Below are 21,574 nucleotides of genomic sequence, written 5' to 3'. Positions count from 1 at the left end.
TAAAATATATTTTAAAAAAAATAAAAAATAAATAAATAAAAATATAACGCTCTTGTTATTATTTTATAGCATTTAGAATATATAATTATAAGTAGGATAAATAGAAATAAGAGTTACATAACACAAAATAGGTATTGGATCTATAGTATAAATTAAATTTGACTTGCTATAATATTTTAGAAAAAGCTCTTGGGAGACATTTGCACACCACACACATACCACTTATACCTGCAAATTAGCACTGCTTTATAATATCCCTCAGTAGTTTATAACAATTTTGTTCTAGGCTTTCTCTCTCCCCTATTTTTCTGTAATAAATTGAAGCCACCAATTAAGCTGATTGTGCCAGAATCTAAAGTTTCCAGTTAGCCTGTTTATGCCTGTTTGACAGTGCCTTGGCAGGCAGTAACTGAGTCTACACTCTTGAAAAGTCTGGACTTTTGTTCTAGAAGCAACTTTTCCAGCTAGGGAAGCACCTTGGTTTCCATGAAGCTCTGTATAAAAGAACTGAGGCGTCAGCTTAAATGGTTGGTGTGTATTGGGCCCCAAGCCTCCCAGAGTGAAGGGGCCACAATAGGCATTGCAATGATTTCCCAAAAGCCAGCCTTTGGACACAGTGGGGAAAGCCACTGGCATTGTTTATAACCTCCTTTATCAGCTCTGGCTCAGGTCCCGGTGAAGTGGGACAGAAGACAGTGAGAAGTCAGAAAGTCCCGTGAAGAGGGTAAGTATACAGGACAGGTTTATTTACTCAAACATGGTCTTAACTCAGTTTTCAGCTTAGTTAAGCAGATGTACTGAGTTAAAGCAACCACAGAACAGACACTGGGAACGGTGTCCTTTCTGCTCCCAAGATCCAGAGTTAGGGGAGTAGGGAGGGGAGGAGCCCAGGTTTGGGGGCCAGAGAATGCTGAGGTTGTGCACCACCCTCTCACATATTAGCTATGTGACCTCAAGTCAATGCCAGTCGAGTCCTGAACTGTCTCCCACTGAGCCCTGGCTTCCCGATTTTTAAATGGGGCAAACTCTACCTACCTCACAGGCTGATGTTGAGGATTGAATGAACACAGGACATGGCAAGTGCTCAGCACCGTAACTGTAGTTGGGTAAGTGATTCGAAATCCAAGAAGTGGAGCTAGGCTTGGAGTCAAACGTCCACAGGGCACGACTTGCTTCCGCCTCTGGTTTCTCAGTGAGTGCCAGGTGCCTGGATCAGCTTTGGGTCCTACCAAATGAAACAGAGATTTTGGGTCTGCCCCTCTCCCTCCACATTGCCTACCTGGGGTAACCAGCACTGGAAATGAGGTCTCTCATAGGAATGTTCTTCTAGGTTTTCCTAGTGGGGCTCCCACAGGAGAAGAATAATCCAATCAGGGATTTTCGCGTCAATTGCCTCCCTTCCCACAAGAATGTTATCTCAGAAGGTGAAAATAACACTGGTTTTAAGAGTTCACCAAAAAGGCAGCTCTCTCCTGAGGGCTAACCAAGAAGATGGGGGGCGGTGGGGGGCTTGGTGTGGGTTATCTTTTTCGAGCTTATTCTGGTTCTGAGAAGCAGGCATATTTACAACGGTGAGGAGCAAAGGGCTGCAGGAAGAGGAGGATCCAACATAGAGGGAGAAAGGCACAGGGGAGAGCTTTAGAGTTTCTCCGGCTCTAGAGAGCCAGGAATCTCGCCAAAGAGAAAGTGAAGTATTGGCAGCAACTGAGAGATCCTGTGTGGACTTTTAGGAAAGATTTTGGGCTGCAGCACGAGGCCTCCTTTAGCAGGGCCAGGAGAGTTCTGGCAGCAGCCCCCAGCCCAGGCATGTTCCCACATAATTGAAGTCGAATGTGCTGGGGGGAGGGTGGCCGGAGGAGGCCTCCGGGTTCTTCCTGGCTGCAGAATCTCAGCATTCTGCAGTTGGCCCTGTTTGGGATCCAAGCCAGTTCGTGTTGATTTTCCGCAGCATGGAAACAAATGCAACGAAGCTGTTTTCCTGAGGCGTGCATTTTGAAAAGAGGATTTTAATTTTTTTCCTCTGAGGACAGGTGGAGTGGGGGTGGGGGACAGGGGAAGCTGTGACGTGGCTCTTCCATTGCTGTCCCTTTTGCAAACCCGTTCCGGCTGTTTCCGAGTAAGCATAAACTAATGAGTGTGTGAGTGGGCATAGCTGTGATGAAGGCTAAGTCTTTCACAAAAGCTAATTCCTGGAAAATGCTGCTGGCGGACCCTCTGGCTATGTGCGATAAATCACAATCCGCCTTCCGCTGGAATGTGTCCAAGAGAGCAACTCTCCTCGTTCCTCCTAAAATTTTCCGCTTACTCTTCTTCTCTTCCAGGTCTTTCTCAGTGATCGGTTCTTTCTGCCCAGAAATTAGTTTGGGCTTCTTCTTTTTAGTTAGCACCCAAAGTCTTTTGGTGCTAAGTATAATTATATTAATGATGTCAAGTGATACAGGAAAGTTTTCTCGAGTGGCGGAAACAACTCGTTCTTTTAATGGCAGCGGTTCTCAACCTGTGGGTTGCGACCCCTTTCGGGGTCGAACGACCCTTTCACAGGGGTCGCCTAAGACCATCGGAAAACACATATATAATTACATACTGTTTTTGTGATTAATCACTATGCTTTAATTATGTTCAATTTGTAACAATGAAATTGGGGGTCACCACAACATGAACTGTATTAAAGGGTCGCGACATTAGGAAGGTTGAGAACCACTGTTTTAATGGCATTCACCTTCTCCCAACCCCCTAGGGAAGATCTGAACTTTTGGCTCATTGGGCCACAACCCAGGGATTGAGAATTTACAATCAGGAATTGATACAGCTGGAGAGGGGGATCTCGGTGGGCTCTTCCTTTTTAAATGAGGAGATTTGTTCTGGGACCTGCTGTTTCTTGCAGCCAAAGATGGCAAAAAACATGGAGGCTGCCCAGCTGGTGTGGCTCAGTGGTTGAGCATTGACCTATGAACCAGGTCAGGATTCGAGTCCCGGTCAGGGCTCAGTCCCCAGTAGGGGGTGTGCAGAAGGCAACTGATCAATGATCCTCTCTCATCATTGATGTTTCTCTCCCCCTCTCTGAAATCAATAAAAATATATTTAAAAAACAAAACAAAAAATGTGGAGGCCAAGTCAGAACTGTTTTTCCTATTCAACATTTATGTGCAGTGCTATAGGGTTATCTTTTGGAAAGAACTGCACCATCAGTCATGTGCTAGGGTAGATTTATCCTGGGTATCATAAACCTTCATGCTCCAAGACCTTGCAGGTGATTTCACACTTTGATTGGCTTCACCCACTGGACAAACCTCTCTGCATTTATTTTGAGAGACTGAATCTGAAAGGAGTCTCAGGTCAGGGGATTTAGAACTTGGTCTGCAAAAGAGCAAAACGGCTTTAGTTCACTTAGTGCGCTTGGTAATTAGCCTTGGAGTAAGGCATGTTATCTGCACCAGCGCAGCCCCGTGCCAAGTACCAAACCACATTTTCCAGATGAATCCAGTGAGAAGTTTCTGACCCGAAACAATTCAACATTAGGCCCCAAGGACCACAGTCATGTTGTGTAAAACAACAGATTGTTCATCTCTCCCTGGCCTTCTTTACCACAGCAAGAATGCAAAATCCAGATTAAGAACCAATGCAGTGCCCCTTTCATGCTCTCCTAAGCTTCCGAATTACAGTGAGAGGCTGCTCCAAAAGTGTACTAGAGAAAATGACTCTGAAATAGTTTTGGCTCCTGGAACGACAGCTTTCAAAATTAATGTTTGATGGAACCCATTATTGATAAGTGTCTGAGCATTCCGGGGTGGGCGTGAAGTTTCAGGCATGCAAAGTAAGGTTAGCATTAAGTGGTAAAGGGTTACCATTAATTTAAAAAAATGAAAAGAGCAGGTAAAGGAATAGATTATGAGATTAGCCAGAATAAACAGGCCACAACCCTTCCCATAAAGATTAAAAAATAAAAGAAGCCCTATTAAGTTCCCCTGAAGTCCCCAAAAACCCAAATCCAAAGACTGGCTTTCCATTCGCTCCAAGCTGACCGCAGTACAGTGTTTGGGGGGAAATCAACTTCAGAGGACACACTTGGCTTTGGCTCTGGGGTAAAACTCGGGGTTCCTGAAGGGAAAGGCTTTTCTCCCTATTACCACTTCGCTCTTTCTTGTCATTTAAGCATTTAACTTTAAAAGCTCCATCTGCTGGTGAGGCCACTAGGTAGATATTCTGGGATTCCCGTTTCAGAATTTTTCGCAGGCAAGAATGAAGTCTGGCCAGCGCGGAGGCCTGCCAGGGAACACTTACTTGGTGGCTTCCTGAACTCGCCAAAGGTGATGTCTTTGAGTGGCTTAATTGTCCCTCGGCGCCATGAAGGAGCAGGAGTCAGGGCTGGAGACTCCTGAAAAATGCCCTTCTGCTGCCAAGAAAGAAGTACCATAGCAGAATCACCTCAACAGTTAATTCAGTTTTATCCTGGAGAAAATGAAATAACTTCCCTCAAATGCTGTGAGTGGCTTTCCTATTTTAGATCAGCCCATGGACTTCATCACAAGCAATGTGGCATCAGGTATAAAGCAGCCAAATCTCAAGGGTAGTATTTGTAGCTTGTGGATCCCAACTACACTAGGAGAGGGGTTTCCAAGTGATGACAGACGGTCGTTCATTTGTGATCTGCCAAATTCTCCACACTCAGCTGGCTGGCTATTTAGGTAGGAGTTCCTCAGCCCTTTTGATGAGGACACTTTCACTATGCAAGCAAGGAGGGGGTCTGCCTCTGTGTATCCTTAGGAAGTCACATTTTGTGACAGTTTCCAAAAATAAAACAATCTCAGCATGGTGTCGGGCCTAGGAAAAAGTCTTAGGTGTATAAATTCATTGCTTTTGGTTTGCAAGAGTTGTGCCTGGGTCTTCTACCTCGAGCCTCCAAATTAAAATAATTTTTCCTATCCTGTATCTGTTCAGGTACTTATTGTTAGGAAAGTTGGGAGCAAAGAGGCAGAAAAATGAATATAATCTAGCTGCTCACTACATTGTTGCAAGATTGAAATCCAGGCCACTGACACTTTCTTACATTATTTAGATATAAACTCCCAAGCAAATGTCAATAGGAGACACACAAATTTCACATGAAACAGAATCATTTCAAAGTTTGGTTACTTTAATGCAATGTCATTGTTCAAGATAGTATGGGTATGTTAAGTGGTTCATTTCCACCCTGAAGAAAACACTGACAGTGTCTATCTTATGTAATTTTGTCAAATTCAAACATAACTCTTTAACAGGTTTTTAAAAAACATTTTCTTTCCATATCTTAATAAGATTTTTATTTTCTGCAACATTTTTTAGAAACCTTCAAGTAGTTTGGAAACATTTGCCCATTTGCTCATTTCTCTGGGAACAGGCTTCCAGAACATTTATCCCACCTATGCAGAAAATCTACATTTTCCCAGCTGGTGGTAGAGCTGCTTGATAGAGGTGATCACAGAGAAATGAGGAGTGTGCAAGCTTTGTAAAGCACTTGTAATTCTCTTCATTAGTATGCTACAATCCACCCCAGCTTCTGCAAGGTCAGACATGCAAGACAAGTACTTGGCCAAAAAAGCAGGATTCTAACTAGTGTAAAAATAGATTTTAAATAAAATAGAATCTCTATAGGAAAGGGAATTAGGTTATGTTTTACATTCCCACTGTTGCTCTAAGATATCTGAGATATCTGGTAAGTCCAAAGAGGACTTACAGTCGGTCTGCCAAAAATTGAGAATGTCTTAAGTACATTCATTTTGCAAAGTTACAGGTAAGGTTCTTTGGGAATGCTGCAGCACATCCCACAACAATGGATGGTGATTAGCGATACAGTTGGTGTGCTAACAAGTAACTTGTAAGACATTTAGGTCAAAGGGGATGAGGCCTACCCATAGGCTGGCTAAAAAAATTCTGAAATGTGATAATTTGAACTTTGGCTAATTATAAAGCAGAAAACAAACTCATCATGTAACAGTATGTCTTGTTAACCTATCCAACTTACCACTTTTGAAAGCTAAATTCCAACAGCTCTTATTTTAATTTTGCTCATTACTGCATATTACGAATTATTTGGAGTTTATGTTTTTAGAGAAAGTACACAGCCCCTCTGTTGGCCTACAACAAGCATTACATGACAGTTTTAAAGGGGGCTCTGTTAAAATTCTAATTTTTGGATTTAGAAACACCCTTTGGTTACAGCTTGAAAGCATAATTGAAAATCTGCCCAAGCTCCCTCTAGCCGCAACCTGAACATGCAGCCCAATCTTTTGTAAACATTCAAAAAATACTGATTCCAGCAAAATACACAATCAGCTAGTCAGAGGCCTCACTCTACATTTTCACATGGATGATAAATCTGACTGCTCATTCTTGCTAGATGCAAGGAAATTCACTCTGAGATTTGAGTCTTGGAGTCACTATTAAGTTTCCTCCTTATTTGAGGTTCATGGGGAGGTGTAGAATCATCAAAAGCAAACAAAGTTGCCCTAGCCGGTTCAGCTCAGTAGACAGAGTGTCAGCCGGCGGACTGAAGGGTCCTGGGTTTGATTCCAGCCAAGGGCACAAGCCCGGGTTGTGGGATCATTCCCCTGTAAGGGGTGTGCAGGAGGCAACCAATCAATGATTCCCTCTCATCATTGATGTTTCTCTCTCCCTCTCCCTTCCTTTCTGGGAGAAAAAAAAAAAAAAGGCTTAAAAAAAGAAAAAAAAGGAAAGAAAAAATAAACAAAGTGGAAACACCATTTTTCCTACACTGGGTCTACTCAGTCTGCCCTGGATTGTTGTTTTTCCTGGCTAGCCCTAGAGCAAGAAGATATGGCTGCTGGAGACAAGCCAGTGCCTGGTTTACAGGCCCAGCCTCTTTTCATATAACATTCAACCAGTCCTTCAATTCCCTAGAGGAAGGGAGGGATGACAATGATATGAGACTAATGCTCTGGAATTTTCATAAATCCTCAGTAGCCAATGCAAACCTCTCTCCCAGGCAGCTTCTACGACCTCAGGGAGGTTTGGTGCTTTAGGACTAGGAATGTTACCCACCGACCCCATAACTGAATGTCAAAAACACCAACTCAATAAATACAACAGAAAAATGTACAGCAGATTTGGGGCATCTATCAAGTAGGAAGGCAAAATGGTCATTAGAATGTCTGAGGTTAGTGAACTATTAGGTTGAAAAAAGCAGCCACCATTTAAAACATTCCCCTTTCCATCAGTTCTCCTAGTTGTCAACCCTCTACATTCATTACACCAAACACTAGCAAATGAAAGATCCAAACAACTGCAGCTTGATCCTCACTTGTACTTATTTCGGGCCCACCCTCACATTTAGGCCCCAGCACACCCTCGCCGTGCCAGGGAAAACAGTCTCAGGGACACCTGTTTCTGCAAAGGTCACTTGCCCCTCTTGCTGCGGCTCTTCCTGGAGGGCAGCTTCCCACTGCCCCCGGAAGAGGCGGGGCTCGAGGCTGAGGCCATGGCAATGTTGATCTGCCCCTCTTGGATTTCCTGCCGGGTCTCAGCAGGCAGGTGGTTGATCTTCTGCTGTGCCTCCAGGTAGAACATGACATCACGCAGCTGCTCCTGGATCTCGGTGATCTGCAGATCCTTCTGGTCACAGGTCTCCTTCAAAACCCTCTCCTCCTCCTTCAGCTTGTTCTGCAGGAGGACCTGATTGGCTCGCAAACACTTGTTCATTTCCTGCTCCTCTTTGAGCTCTGTGGTGAGTTTGGCTACTTTTGTGTTTAGCTGAGTGCACCTTTTACAAAACAAAGGAAGACAAAAGCACATTTTTCATTTGCTGACACAGACCTTTATCTACTGTGAGCTTGAACAGAGGAGCTATGATCTCAGAATCATTTAGGGTGGAATCCTCCCTACCTGTTCAGGGAGACTGGTTTGCTACCATTGCAACAGCTACACAAAGCAAGAATTTGCACTACTTAACCCAAGTATAGCTTTAAGACAATTTTTCATTTTTAGGCATAGAAATTTTTCCATAGCAGAAACTATTCTGCGATTCATGGTTTATGGTAAAACTTCTACTGCTTCTCTTGTTTTGCAGTAGTGGTTAAATAGGTTTCAGAGAGGACAATGGTGATAAAGAAGTTATGAGGAAAAGTTACATTCTTGGAGAGTCAAGTGATCTGACCTCACTGCATTTATTACTCATAAGTAAAGAACCACAGATTTAAACACCATTTTTATGTATCAGAATGCCAAAGAGCTCACACACATGGGAAGAGGCACTCCTACACATGGCACTGGAGTGGGAACTGGTACAAATTCTCAGAGTTAACTTGGAGCTAACTAGAAAGTCGAAATTTCACATGGTCCTTTGATACAGCTACTCTACTTTTAGGAACTTATCCTGTAAACTAGATATACTCAGGAATGCGCTGAAAAGACACACGGAGAAAGATGCTCATCACAATGTTGTTTACAATAGTGGAAGACTTGAGACAACTTAGATGTCCATCAATGGGAACTGCCTGAAATTATTATGGGACCGCCCTAGCCGGTTTGGCTCAGTGGATAGAGCCAGCCTGTGGACCAAAGGGTCCCGAGTTCAATTCCGATCAAGGGCATGTACCTTGGTAGCAGGCTCCCCACCCAGGCTCTGGTTGGGGCTTGTGCAGGAGGCAACCAATCGATGTGTTACTCTCACATTGATGTTTCTCTCTGTCTTTCCCTTTCTTCCAACCTCCCTAAAAATAAATGGAAAAATGTCCTTGGGTGAAGATTAACAACAACAACAAAAAGTTTGCCTTAGCCAGTTTGGCTCAGTGGATAGAGTGATGGCTTAAGGACCGAAGGGTCCCAGGTTTGATTCCGGTCAAGGGCACATGCCCAGGTTTCGGGCTCAATCCCCAGTGGGGGGTGTGCAGGAGGCAGCTGATGGATGATTCTCTCTCATCATTGATGTTTCTCTTTCTCCCTCTCCCTTCCTCTCTGAAATCAATAAAAATATATTTAAAAAATTACTATGGGACCTACACACAATGGAATACTACACAGCCATTACAAAGATCATGATAGAGCTAAAATGTGCCAGCATGGAAAAAATCTCCAGAGTATTTTACCAAATAGAATACGTAGTATTATTCTAATTGTGTAGAAAAAAAAGACTGTGTATGTGAGATGTTTATATAGGTACAGCAGATCTGTAAGAGTAAATATTCACTGGTACTGTTAAATAATGGTTACTTCCAGATATTGGGATCTAGGAAAACACCTCCAGTTTTCACTTTTTAATTCTTTAATATAGTTCAATTTATTAAGGTGGTAAAAGTATAGGAGGATTTTTAATTTGTATTTCTACTAATGTTGGGATTTTATCACAGTGGTTTTTTTTTTTTAAACCTTTGGTGAAGAGTTTCTGTTTGTGGTGATGAGAAATTTTGGAAACAGATGGTGGTGACAGTTGTACAACATTATGAATGTATTTAATGCCACTGAACTGTACACTTAAAAATGGTTACAAGTTTTTTGTTACATAGATTTTTACCACACACATATAAAAAACTATTTTTAAAAATCCAACTTTTGGGGGAATGTGTGAAGGGTATACAGGAACTCTGTGCTACCTTATAACCTCTGTAAATCTACATTTACTCCACGATAAAAGGTCTATTAAAAAACTTTTAAGGAACAATTATCACCCTTACATTTTTTTATACATTTGTCTGGAGGTAAAAATCCAGTTATTTTTGTGAGTATAACATAGACCAGAAAAGTAATTTCAATCAGTAATAACCATCTTCCCATATAGCAGGGGTAGAGTGATGGTCTTGCCATGCTGTTCATGATGTTTTTGCTCCATATTCAATATCATTGGCCTTTAATTCCTGTCTAAGGTCAGAACACATGCCATCTCCAGCTTAGACACGGTCTCTTTCCTATCATTTCTCAGCCACCATGGCTCAGAGAAGCTACAGGCTCTGGGAACAAGGAAATTACTTTCTACAGGCAAATGTAGAAGATATTTGCACATTTCAGGAGAGAACACTGCATTCCCTACAGCATCCATCTGGCATGAAACACTGTGATTTTAATAAATAGGAAGTCACAGTAAGTTTGCTCTACATATAGATAGACCCCTGGAAACCTGGTGATACACTTGAAAATGAGTATTTCCTTAGGAGTGAAGGAAATTATCTGTTTATGTTGCCTGTTACAATAAAATGCCTCCTTTAAAGAACAGACCAATTATACCTACTTTCTTTCCATAGACTGCTTTTCTTTTAGAAGGTCATTTAGTCTGTGCTCCAGATTATCACATTTCTCAATTGTTTCTTTAAATTTGGTCTTCATATTGTTAATCTGAAAAAGCAAACAGAGATCAGTTTCATTTCACAAAGACAAAGTTGTGTGGCCTTTGGAGCTAATTTCTCAAAAAAAATTTTTCCAGTTACCTGTGTATAACTTTGACAAGCCAATTTTAGAAAAGGTGAGATAATCATTTTAAAGAATTCCAGTAATAGGAATAAAATATTTGAGAAATTCTTTTTTTGGTTACTATTTCTCTATACCAGGATGAACAAAGGATCAGGAGCTGCTGAGGGTCAAGTGAAACTGCTCGGAAGTAAAGGAACAGTTCCAGGCAGTAGAGCAGGAGATGGTTTGTCAGAGACACTGGAACGGGGCCTCCCCTCCCATGCTCAACTCACCATCGTTTTTCTCCTCCTGAGATTACATTCCAAAAACTATTATCCAAATAATGCAAGAAACTCATCTACTCTAAGAATGATGTGATAACGGATTCTGTTTGGGGTTCCCCAACCCAACTCACTATTCAATTTCTCATGTACCATAAAGCCATATGGTACATGAATCGGTTCTTGTTTTATTGAGTTCATTTATAAAGGCAATATATATGAACTAATTCTTATTACACTGTCTTAAAAACTTACGAGAATTGAAAAATTCTGCTGTTTTATGTCAGATGGCAGCAATCCTAGCCAAGAGTCTACTGAAGTCTAGCTAGGCAGACACTAGATTCACTCAGGTGTGAAGATTTGGGAAATGTCTCAACTCTACCATTCTAACAACATGGGAAGATTAGGTGAAAGGGGAAGTAGTGAGGCTAGGTCGGTGGTTGGCAAACTCATTAGTCAACACAGCCAAATATCAATAGTACAACGATTGAAATTTCTTTTGAGAGCAAAATTTTTTAAACTTAAACTATATAGGTAGGTACATTGTTATTAACTTAATTAGGGTACTCCTAAGGCTTAGGAAGAGCCACACTCAAGGGGCCAAAGAGCCGCATGTGGCTCGCGAGCCACAGTTTGCCGACTACGGGGCTAGGTGAATGGTGAGGCAATAATCATAGGAACTGATAGTAACTGAGAATTTAAATCCTATGGCCCAGGCACCTGCTAGGTGTTTTGTAAGTAGTATCTCCTTATAATACACCTATGATTAGGTATGTCAACTTTTTACAGAAACAGAGGCTTTCAGAAAGGTGAGGTAATATACCCAAGGTTTACCCAGCTAAATAAAGTGTGGTGGGTCCAGGACTGGACCCCAAGTCTGGGTTCAAAGCCAAGTTCTAAACCTCTCTATAGCAAAAGAAAAGTGACCTCCGGGTGAGTTCTAAACTCAGCAGAGATCCAGGAGAAAGGGCCATTGCTTTTAGCATTTCCTTTTTAAACACTTGCCATATGGCCTAACAGGTCTCTAAAAGCACTGTCCACCTTTTTAAAAAATATATATTTTTATTGATTTCAGAGAAGAAGGGACAGGGAGAGAGATATAAACATCAATGATAAGAACTGATCGGCTGCCTTCTGCATGCCCCTACCAGGGATTGAGCTCACAACCTGGGCACTTGCCCTTGACCAGAATCGAACCTGAGACCCTTCAGTCTGCAGGCCGATACTCTATCCACTGAGCCAAACTGGCTAGAGCTGTCTCCCTTTCTGAATAATAAGAAAAAAACTACTTTGGAGAAATTAACTTTATAGCCAACTACCATTAAGTTATAAAAGCATGCAATTAAAGGGAGATTTCTGACAGTTTTTCTATGTCATAAAAATAAAAATAGCCTTAAAATTGCTTTAATTCTAGTTTGGTATTCACTTTTCTCCTCAATATTGCTTTAACATAAAAGACCACTAAATCCTTTGACATTTTCTCCTAAACTGGCTCCTGTTAGTTTAGGGGAATTGGAAAGGACAGAAATGGAATCAAATTGTAATGTTTTGGCCCTAGTTGGTTTGGCTCGGTGGCTAGAGCGTCGGCCTGCAGACTGAAGGGTCCCAGGTTTGATTCCAGCTGGGAGCACATGCCTGGGTTGTGGGCTCGATCCCCAGTAGGGTGCGTGCAGGAGGCAGCCGATCAATGATTCTCTCTCATCATTGATGTTTATCTTTCTCCCTCCTCCTTCCTCTCTGAAATCAATAAAGAAATATATATTTTTTAAAAATTGTAATGTTTTGGTCACTAAAGTGACTTAAACCGAACACATTTAAATCAAAATGAAAAATATCAAGCAACACCAAGAAGCTTTCTAATATTGCTATAGATGATGTTACAATGGGCTAAATTAGTGCTTTTGAAAACATTTCTGACGATTGGCCCAAAGTAAGAAACACCCAGGAACATAAAAAGACACAACTGAAACAGGAGTTTTGGAAAACAATATTTAAATGTGATGCACTCTGATATTTTACGCCTATCCTATTCTGTTTAATAAAAATGCCAGTTGTGGTCCACCAAACTCATTTCCCACCCACGGCTGGAGAAAAACTGTCTGAAAACATGGGTCTAGAGTTCAGAGAGAAAAGCGGCACCTGTGTTCTTCATATGTGGCCCCGTTAAAACTAAGCACCTTCAAGTGGGGATGAGCTTCATTTTCTAGCACAGACTCTGCTCACGTGCTAGAATAATTGTACTACCTAAGGCATTGGGGGACAGGAATAGTATTATAACTGAAGTTCACAATCCATTTCAACCTTCACCCTCCCCCTCCCCCTCCCCCACATTAACTTTTTATGAGGCCCATGAACAAGAATCTCTGTCAGTGAGATCCACGTTGGTTACTGTTAATCCTTGCACATGCTGGAGGTGCCAATGGACAGAGAACTGGGCAAAAGGAGGACAGTGGCAGGAACAAAAGGCTTGAACCATCCATTACCTTATGGATAAGCAACATTTGTTATTAGAAAACAAAGCATTCTTTTCAAGCCCTTCAAGCTTTTCATTTAGGGCCTCCATATTACCACTTCCTAAATGGAAACACAAGTTTCACAGTTTTTAGCTCCCCTGTCCCTGGACTTTTCATGGGCATGTGTTAGAGAATGCAGTTAATCCTAAAGAATCTTAAAAGGCAGAGAATCCTGAACTTAGCTCTCAAGGGTCTGCATGAAGCACTTCATGGTCACGCTGGGATAGCCCGTGGAAAAACCCATTAGTGAGGCTGCTCGGGTTGCCAGCTCTCTCCTGAGTGCTGTCAGAGGTGTGTCCTTCCCCCATGTACCCAATCAAGCCCTATTCAGAACTTGAGTGCCTCTGGAAAGGCATTTCCATTACTTGGAAGGGTCGTAAAGAATTTCATCAAGAACTTTGAACTAAACATCATTTTAAAGTTGGTGTTAAGCCTTATGTTTAAAAACCCAGTTTCTCCTCATTTGTAGGCACATCCAGAAACCAGGGCCCCTGGGCCTGGCATAAAGTGAGAGCTCGGCCCTGCCTGCTAAGCTCCAGGATAATGCTACTTGGAGGTGAGCCCCAGGCCCAGCTCTGCATTCTCCATCTGAAGACCCAGTTACTGGTGGGGATTCACAAAATTATTAAGACAATCATTTAAAAAAATCTCAAAGCCTTTATTTAATACTAAGGGAATTGATGGATTAAGAACACTGTCCATAGGTTCAGAAAATGGTTTCTAGCATCCTAATTATACATGAACCCTGCAGTGCTCACTGGTTTTCAACCTCCTTCTTTGGGAACCTCTGGACTCCTTGTACAGGCTGGAGACAAAGGGAAAACCAAGCAGGTGGAGCTCTGGGCCCTTCATCTAGGTTTCAACCAAAACCAAACCACTTTTCTCTTTTAAATATTGTAGTGAGTGGCATCTCTTTGAAAATGGCATCTTTGTTAAAATCTGAAGACACTGCCTGAGACCAGCAATTTTTAACCTTTTTCATCTCATGGCACACATAAACTAGTTACTAAAATTCTGCAGCACACCAAAAATGTATACTTTGCAATCTGAAAAAAAAAAAAGGGGGGGGGTATACATTTTGATTCATTCCCACCAGGCAGCTATTGCTGTATTGGATGTTGTCATTTTTTTTTATTTGACAATCTAGGGCAGTGGTCAGCAAACTCATTAGTCAACAGAGCCAAATATCAACAGTACAACGATTGAAATTTCTTTTGAGAGCCAATTTTTTTAAACTTAAACTATATAAGTAGGTACATTGTTATTAACTTAATTAGGGTACTCCTAAGGCTTAGGAAGAGCCACACTCAAGGGGCCAAAGAGCCACATGTGGCTCGCGAGCTGCAGTTTGCCGACCACGGATCTAGGGGAAAAGAGGTCCGTGCCCTTGACTGCATAGTCAGGTATTCTATGTTTTAAAAATTCACACTGGTGTGCCATGGAACAACCAGTTGAAAATCACTGTCCTAGACCAATAAGGAAACATGGTTACCATTGAAGTTCTAGCATTTCTGCCCAATTTTGTTCCCATCAACTTCTAGAAGTAACATCTTGTTGGCTCAGAGGCCCATGTTCAGCTCCCCAAAGCAGCTGTTCCCAAGTTCACAAACCAACTGGCTGACTCAAATTACAAACTCTCATGTATATACTTCTATTTTTTAAATAGAATAACACAAGGCACTAGAAAACTTTATTGAAATTACCAAATAAAACCCCAAGCCCAAAATTTAAAGCTTTTAAATGCAAGATTTCTATTTTCCTTTCTTTTTTTTAAGGTACATGCAAGGTATTTTATTTCTTTCTTAACTTAGTTTGGTATAGAGCTCAGTATACAATAAGATTTTAATATATTCTTTTTGATTTAGTAATCTTAGGTGAGAATACATGTCTGCTTCTCTCCCCTTCTTATACTATACCTAGTTGATTGCATTTGCCTTTTTTCTCTTCCTTTTCCTTTTTGACTAATTTCATTCTCATTGTGGTCTAGCTTGTCCCACAATAGTGCCTTCATAGGCTAAGTCTCTAATATAATGAAAATTCAGGTGTTTACCACTTCTCTCTGGAATCCTTACCTAGAGTTAGGTTACTGAGGTGAGCCAAATGATTCCAAATTGTTTTCTATTCTTCTTTCCCCTAACTCCAGCTTTACTGCAACATAACTGACATACATAGAACAAAGGTTTCTTTTTAGAGGCAGAACAGTTCTTTACCTGTCTACCAGACTAAGAAGAAAGATTCAAAGATTCCTTTGTCTCTGTACTCTGCCTTTTCCCAAACCAACATCAGATTGCCCATGCCACGTGGCACTTCATCAGTCACTAAACCAGAAACTTACTTCTTCTGCTGTGTCCTTCTCTATCCGAACTATCTTGTTTTCCCAGTAGATTCGCTGTGATTCCAGCTGGCTTGTTAGTAAATATGAATACTGAAAACATAAATAATAAAACATAAGTCATTGTTGTCAGTCTCTGAAATCCAATTAAAAGCTTACTTTTAATGGCCTACAGAAGAGTAAGAGTAACCATCACATATATATTACACCTTGGTTCCACTCTACTCACTAAACCACAATTATACTCTTGACCTCCTGGAGCTTACAATCTAGTCAGGAACAAACAGGGAAATGTGCAGTAAAAAGACATATGTTCCTGTTTAAACTGACTTTCAGAACCACATGGTGCCCTAGCTGGTTTTGCTCAGTGGACAGAGTGTAGGCCTACAGACTGAAAGGTCCTAGGTTCGATTATGGTCAAGGGCACATGCCTGGGTTGTGGGCTTGATCCCCAGTAGGGGGCGTGCAGGAGGCAGCCAATCAATGATTCTCTCTCATCATTGCTGTTTCTCTCTCCCTCTCCCTTCCTCTCTGAAATCAATAAAAATGTATTTTAAAAAAGAACCTCATGGTTTTTAAATCAAAGGGTAACTCAAATCAGGTTATCCATCTACCCTGTACCTCCCAGCCTTGGGTTACGTGCCCCCTTTCTCAGTTCCCACAGCACTATGCCTATCAATAGCACTTATAACACTAGCACTTAATTACTGGTTTATCTGCCTGTCTTCCACGACTGGCCTCTCTGAAAGCAAGGGTTCTATCTTTATTTCTATATCCTCAGTGCCTGGCACATGCTGGATGTTAAGAAACATTTGCTGCCTGATTACATGGATGAATGAACAGTGCTGTGTAACTGCGGGGAAAGGATAGATGGCTTCTGACAGTAGGACATAGTAGGACTTCTGAAAGAAAGAGATTTGAGAGGGCTCTTAACAGACAGGAAGAGGAGATAAAGAGAGAGGTATGGTTCCAGAGAACTACTGGACCTTGATGTGAGCTGTGATGTATATGTCTCTTCAGAGACGAAGAAGTACCAATAAGGCTGGGGTGTAGGGTGTGGAGAGTTGGGGTCTATGGAAGGCTCTGGGTTATCACATTGAGAATGTGGGCCAAGGCTTGGTCAGATCACACCTGCATTTTGGAAAGACTATTCTAGGAGACTAGCAGAGATCTAACCGCATTCTAGAGAAGAGACTGAAAGTGCAACAGAGGGAAAGGACAATCGGGAGAATATGTGTGTGTGTCACCAGAAAGTACACTCCATGAGGGCAGGGAGTTTAATGCGTGCTCCATTCCCACCACCAGGAGGACTGGCTGACAGACAGCAACCCTCAATGAATATTCATTGAATGACATACTATTATTAACTATTATGGAAGGGTTACTCATTCTAAAAACTTAATGTAAAAGATGTGAACTACTGTGATATATCAATATAATATTTTTTCAATATAATTTATTAACGGTAACAACATAAGCCTTATTTTAGGCCATTATACTGATCTATCAGACCTTAAAAGTCTGGAAATGAGCAAGTTTTTAAATGTCCATTTCCTCCCAAGGTTAAGATATTTGTTTTTAAAACAATTACTTTCTAATTTATATAAAATAGGACTTGTGTTAAACTTCTTCATTAACATAAAATGCACATGACATCAATTTTATAGTAGACGGGACTTACTGGTATGGAGAAAACATAGACTGTGCTAATTTTGTTGTTTCTTCAAATATATGAGCACCCAAAAATGGCTTTATGTATATAGGCATCAAATTCATAAAATGCCAGCCAATATATAGGGAAAAGCTCCCTGGAAAGATACTATTGAGGTTTCCTCATTCCAACCAAGTCTGCTCAATTTACAACTGTTACTATAATGCCAACAGAAAGATTCTTAACTTCCAGTTTTAGAGCAGCTACAGAGGACAACCTTAATACTGAAACTTGAGACAACTCAGAATATCACATTGAAAATAAGGCACAGTGAAACTTAGACTTTCAAGGAAGAAAACCAGAATAAAAATATTCTAATAATCATTTATAGCAGTAATAGAACTTTTTTAAAAAGTTGACATGCAGAGTAAATGGCAAAATTAAAAATCTAAAACACCTTTCAAGTTAGAATAGTAAAAAGCTATTTAGTAATTACTAATAACTTATCTTACCTCTAACTGCAAGGCATCTATTTTCTCTTCCTGGCAAGTATCACCCTCACATTCATACTGTACTATTTTTCCATCTGTTTTACTTGCAACCAGTCGATGGACATAATTATCTAAAGAAAAGAATGAGTCAACCAAGGTATATTTCTCTCAGAATGGAAAGGGTCTCCCATACTATTTTAACTGACATTTTTGTTTTCACAGATCTAAATTGCAGTATTTCTTTAAAAGTGAGCTATCCCTAAAAATAATAAAATAATAAAATAAATAATAATAAAAATAAAAGTGAGCTAACCCTAGTGGATAGAGCATCAGCCTGCGAACTGAAGGTTCCCAGGTTCGATTCTGGTCAAGGGCACATGCCCGGGTGACGGGTTCAATCCCCAGTGGGAGGCATGCAGGAGGCAGCTGATCAATGATTCTCTCATCCTTGATGTTTCTATCTCTCTCTCCCTCTCCCTTCCTCTCTGAAATCAATAAAAATATATATGTATTTTTAAAAGTGAGCTAAAGCATTTGAATTTAAAAAAGAGTGAAAGGCAAGAGTGGAAATATTAAGGTGCAAATATTAATTTATAAGGTGCAACTCAGACCAGTCATAGGAAATAGTGCCCTATAGGGCTTGAGTTTGCCACAGCTGTCAGAAAGGTTTCATGCTGTGAGAGATTCTGACAGAGAAGTTTTCATACAGAATGAACCCAAATTCGAGAATGAGAGTGGTGTTCACCTCCAGCATAGTCCCAGACTCGATGATTGGTGAGCTGCATGGCATACGTGTGCTGGGTTTCCTCAAAGTGCTTATAAGCATGTCGACTTACATATCGTCCACATCCTATGTGGCCACATATTAAGCAAATCCAAAGGTTCTGCCAAGAAAAAGGTATGATTTTAATTATATAAAAATACATGACAGATAATCTCTTTGCTGTTAGAAGCTTCATTTTGTAGAAGTAAAAGTACTGGTACTTTGCTACAGCAACCTGAACAGAGTAAGACACCAGCCATTCTAACTTCTTCCACTGTCATCCCTGAGTCTAAGCCCCCATGATCGCTGGCCTGGACTATTCCTGCCCATCTACATTTTGTCCTCCACATTGCAACCAGAGTGAACTTTAAAAATAAATCCATCAGCCCTAACCGCTTTGGCTCAGTGGATAGAGCGTCAGCCTGCGGACTCAAGGGTCCCAGGTTTGATTCCGGTCAAGGACATGTACCTTGGTTGGGGGCACATCCCCAGTAGGGAGTTTGCAGAAGGCAGCTGATGGATATTTCTCTCTCATCGATGTTCCTAACTCTCTATCCCTCTCCCTTCCTCTCTGTAAAAAGTCAATAAAATATATCAAAAAAATAAAATAAATAAATCCATCAGATAGTTTGTCCTGGCTCTGCTATATCCAAGCATCTGGGATGATGTCATGAAATCTCTGTGGGCCTCAGTTCCCTTATCTGTAAAATAGGGATGGTAATGGCATCGATCTCATAGGCTTGTTAAATGATTGAGTGCATAGCTGTAAAGCACGTAGAGCAGTCCAAGGACATAGTCAGCGCTGTGTTTGAACTTTTCAAATACAGTAACTGAAACTCCCTTTCCTTCTCAGTACACTTAAAACTCCAGACTCCGCCAGAACCGGTGTGGCTCAGTGGATAGAGCGTCGGCCTTCGGACTCAAGGGTCCCGGGTTCGACTCCGGTCAAGGGCATGTACCTTGGTTTCGGGCACATCCCCAGTGGGGGGCGTGCAGGAGGCAGCTGACCGATGTTTCTCTCTCATCGATGTTTCTGGCTCTCTATCCCTCTCCCTTCCTCTCTGTAAAAAAATCAATAAAATATATTAAAAAAACAAAAAAACAAAACTCCAGACTCCTTACCTTGAGTCTCTAAGGCTCTACTCTACATCAAGCATGTCAAACTTGCGGCCCACAAGAAATATTTTTGCAGCCCAGCCAATATAACGGTATGGAAGAAACATTTTAATAAAAATTTCGTAACTTAATTTTTACAATATCCTATTATACATAATTATTAATAACGAACTACAACGTTCACTAATGACTGATTACTATAATTGTGTTGCATTCATTTCCCTTACATGCCTACGTGCAGGTGCACCATTTCTCTCTACTAATACTAGCAGCGAATATTTTAGCAGCCGATGGCCACATCATTAGTCTTGTACTGTCTTGTTTGGTGTGCACAACAGGAAATATTTCGCTTTTGGAAAACAAGAAAAATAGGTTTATTTGCATTACGCTTATTAATTTGTGCAGTTATTCAGTGTCTGGTAAGTTAATGTTCAAGAAAAAATATTTTTATTAAAATGTTCTATTATTTTATGTTAACAATTACTCATTTATTTCAGCCCTTTGTCTTCAGCATGTCTCTATCAAAATAAACCTATGTTTCTATGAAAAAATAAAGTAAAATAAAAATACATGACTTGCCTGACTCATGGTAGGAAGGGGCTGACACAGAATAAGATTTAGAGTTGTTTCTATAGGAGCTTCGAATAAATATATATTTAAAACCCAAAAGTAAGGATGCTTTTTATGGGTCAATCATTTTCTTATTCTGACTTTAATGGAACTCCATGCAAATAGCAAGGAAAAAATTCATAACTTATCAATAAAAGTATAGGCTTTTTCAAAGGACAAAAAATAAAACCATAAAGTATTTTGCTTAGGTGTCAAATGGTTTTTATAGTTATATTTCTTGCCTGACACTAGACAAAAAGAAAAAAAATCAGTCTCACAAAAGTATTTCAAGCCTCGCAAGGCAGAAAAAAATCCCAGACAATTAAAGCGGTGTTCATTATTCGTTCCCACCATGCATTACTTACTTCCTGAACACCACATTCAAAACACTTATTTTCTTCTACTGGCTCTGGAGTTTGACAGTACCGGCAAACAGGGCACCTGTCCAAGACACCAAAAGATAATGACAGATTAAATAGAAAACAGCTGTTATACAACCCAACAGTAAAAAACTGAATTTTAAATACTCCTTCTCTAATATCTTTTATCATAACTAAAAATATCACTCAAAATATACTTCTGAGCTATTTGCAAACAAAATGAAAAAAACAACAAAACCTTGATAAAGCAGAGGAAAGGGAGAAATCTTCATCTGCCTCATACCTTTTCCCACTCTCCTGTCTAAAGCTTACATAATCAAAGGATTACATAATGGGCTAGAATTAGGGACTTGAGACAAGTTATTAATTTTTTCATGTCTAGGTACCCATAAGGCATTTTTACTTTAAATAATCTACCTTATACCCACTTCGAAAAGTTTAAATTATTTAAAATGAATCCAGTCCTCTCAAGGTTGCTCCTAAGAGTTGAAACTAAACTCTAGTAAATTTCACCAAATTAAAAATAAAGTCAATGTATTTCCTGAAATGCACATGACACTTTCACATATAAGGAACATCATGTGGAAGAAGATACCAGCGCTCTGTGAGTACTCAAGTTTCAATTTACAAAATGCAATAAAAACAGCAGTGAAGTCCTAGCTGGTTTGGCTCAATGAATAGAGCGTAGACCTGTGGACTGAAAGGTCCCAGGTTTGACTCTGGTCAAGGGCACGTGCCTGGGTTGCAGGCTTGATTCCCATTGTGGGGTGTACAGGAGGCAGCTGATCAATGATTCTCTCTTATTATTGATGTTTCTATCTCTCTCTCCCTCTTCCTTCCTCTCTGAAGTCAATAAAAATATATTTAAAAAAACAAACAAAAAACGACAGTGAAGGCAAACTCATCTTCCTCTCTGAAGTCAATAAAAATATATTTAAAAAAACAAACAAAAACTCACAGATACATAGAGTAGAAAGATGGTAACCAGGGCCCAGGGGATAGGAAAATAGGAAGATGTCAAGGGATACAAAGTTTCAGTTATGTAAGATGAGTAAGTTCGTAGA

General features: G+C 40.6%; 1 protein-coding gene and 1 long non-coding RNA gene across 2 annotated transcripts in view; both read right to left on the bottom strand.

Moving 5' to 3' along the window:
- LOC106727816 overlaps window positions 1–6,552 on the bottom strand; it is a 13,512-nt gene extending 6,960 nt beyond the window's left edge. The window contains exons 1-2 of the long non-coding RNA XR_001364070.1: window positions 4,282–6,552; window positions 1,036–1,225 (exon numbers count right to left, since the gene is read on the bottom strand). This is a non-coding gene — a long non-coding RNA (uncharacterized LOC106727816). The remainder of the gene's footprint in view (window positions 1–1,035; window positions 1,226–4,281) is intronic.
- Window positions 6,553–7,285: 733 nt separating this feature from the next.
- BRAP (BRCA1 associated protein) overlaps window positions 7,286–21,574 on the bottom strand; it is a gene marked incomplete at its 5' end in the record, with an annotated part of 76,872 nt that continues 62,583 nt past the window's right edge. The window contains 6 exons of the mRNA XM_014547704.1: window positions 7,286–7,756; window positions 10,217–10,320; window positions 15,504–15,593; window positions 17,664–17,773; window positions 18,388–18,526; window positions 20,496–20,571. Coding sequence (XP_014403190.1) covers window positions 7,393–7,756; window positions 10,217–10,320; window positions 15,504–15,593; window positions 17,664–17,773; window positions 18,388–18,526; window positions 20,496–20,571 — 883 coding nt within the window. The remainder of the gene's footprint in view (window positions 7,757–10,216; window positions 10,321–15,503; window positions 15,594–17,663; window positions 17,774–18,387; window positions 18,527–20,495; window positions 20,572–21,574) is intronic.

This window comes from Myotis brandtii, unplaced genomic scaffold (assembly GCF_000412655.1).
Source record: "Myotis brandtii unplaced genomic scaffold, ASM41265v1 scaffold482, whole genome shotgun sequence".
NCBI classification, from domain to species: Eukaryota; Metazoa; Chordata; class Mammalia; order Chiroptera; family Vespertilionidae; genus Myotis; species Myotis brandtii.
Note: the sequence above shows the minus strand (reverse complement) of the source record. Positions and strands in the feature narration are given on the sequence as shown.